The following is a 1,633-nucleotide window of genomic DNA, read 5'->3' as shown; positions in this document are numbered from 1 at the left end:
CTTTCAAAGCATTATATGAGGCTTCCTGCCTTAAGTCCATAAATTTTTATTGTCCTTCTTCAAGCTCATAAACTTTCTTGAATGATTTCCAGTCACTCTAGCCCAGGCAACAGAGTGAGACTCTGTCTCAAAAAAAAAAAAAAAAAATCCTCTAAAAAATATACACTTGTATATTCCAAAAGACTAAAATAATCAAATAGTAGCTCTTTTGAACTGTGAAATTCCATGTGTTCAAAGGCTTTCAAAGCATTATATGAGGCTTCCTGCCTTAAGTCCATAAATTTTTATTGTCCTTCTTCAAGCTCATAAACTTTCTTGAATGATTTCCAGTCATTTATTCTTTACAGATACTAATCTGCTGAATTGCCTTTTCAACATTTACTTTGCTTTTTAACCGTGGGAATTATATTTAAGTACAAAATACCCAACAACCACACATATTGCTCTAATTGTGCTTTGTAGCTAACATGGAATAATGAAACACTAATTGCAATTAGAATACTTCATTCCTTCAGAATCAATTTCTCGCCAGAATCTTCTACAACACCAAAGCTTACATTCAAATACAGCCAAATAATCCATTGACCACAACCCAAATCAATGTTTTCACCAGTCTTTTCGCAATGTACGTTGGAGCTCAGGGCACACCCAGTAGAAAAGTCCCTAATCTGTACATACATGAAACACTCAAGTATGTATATCCTGAAGATTTCAGAATCCCCCATTTGTTGGATTTGCTAAACGCTGCCACATTCCCCTCTGAAAAGAGATGACTTAGATCAGCACAGGCACCTGACAAATTATCCCGATTATTTGCTAGACAGGTATGGAAGAAAGGACGTTATCTCCAACCCTCTCTTGTGCAAAGTAGTCTTCAGTGTCCTCCTGTAGTTACTGGACATGCCACATTTTCCCTAGGTGAGTAGATGGCTAAGTAAAGTTATGAATTGTCACTTGAATGCATCACAAGGAAAAGTTTTCTCAAAGATTACTCCTTTACCTGTTTGACATCATATGCCAGAAGAACATATTTTAAATCCGGTGAAACTGAATGTCTTGATGCTTTGAAGGTTACCTGGGGGGGCGGGGGGGGGAGGAGAAAGAAAGAAAGAAGTGTTATTTCAGAAGCTTAATGGCAGAGATTTTAACATGAATTTGGATATATAAGTATCAAAAAAGATCTCCATTCTCATAGTCCTACAGAAATGGAATCCTCACTCTTATTATCAACAAAAAACCATGAGATCTTCAGAAGAAAAAGGGAGAGCTTTATTTTCTATAGAAAAAAATGAGCAGACTGGGGAGGAACAGCCTTCAGTACAAGTCAAAGTGTGCTCTCCAGAGAACAAAGCAGTGTTGGCTTAAACTGGAAAAGTTTGCGTTCCGATTCTCAATCAAGTCAATTTATGCAAATGAAGGATTCAAACTTGTCCAGTTCTGATTGGTTAAAATAGTCGAGTCCTGATTGGATGGTTTCCAGTCCCCAAACCAGAAGTCTCTGTCAGGTGGTTCTTTCAAACTGCTTGTGAAGCTCACAGTTTATTTTAGCACTGACAACAGGAATTGGTTTGGCTTGATTGCAGAAAGGGAGGTCCAGTGACACTTTTACATCCTGCTGAGAACAGCGTACTTG

At 37.7% G+C, this 1,633-nt stretch overlaps 1 protein-coding gene across 1 annotated transcript in view; it reads right to left on the bottom strand.

Annotated features, from left to right (window-relative positions):
- DPP10 (dipeptidyl-peptidase 10 (non-functional)) overlaps positions 1–1,633 on the bottom strand; it is a 670,962-nt gene that overhangs the window by 432,427 nt on the left and 236,902 nt on the right. Inside the window, exon 4 of the mRNA XM_012651081.1 lies at positions 1,001–1,075. Within this exon, the coding sequence (XP_012506535.1) occupies positions 1,001–1,075 (75 nt within the window). The remainder of the gene's footprint in view (positions 1–1,000; positions 1,076–1,633) is intronic.

This window comes from Propithecus coquereli, unplaced genomic scaffold (assembly GCF_000956105.1).
Source record: "Propithecus coquereli isolate 6110/MARCELLA unplaced genomic scaffold, Pcoq_1.0 Scaffold348, whole genome shotgun sequence".
NCBI lineage: Eukaryota > Metazoa > Chordata > Mammalia > Primates > Indriidae > Propithecus > Propithecus coquereli.
This window is presented reverse-complemented; position numbering and strand designations above follow the sequence as displayed.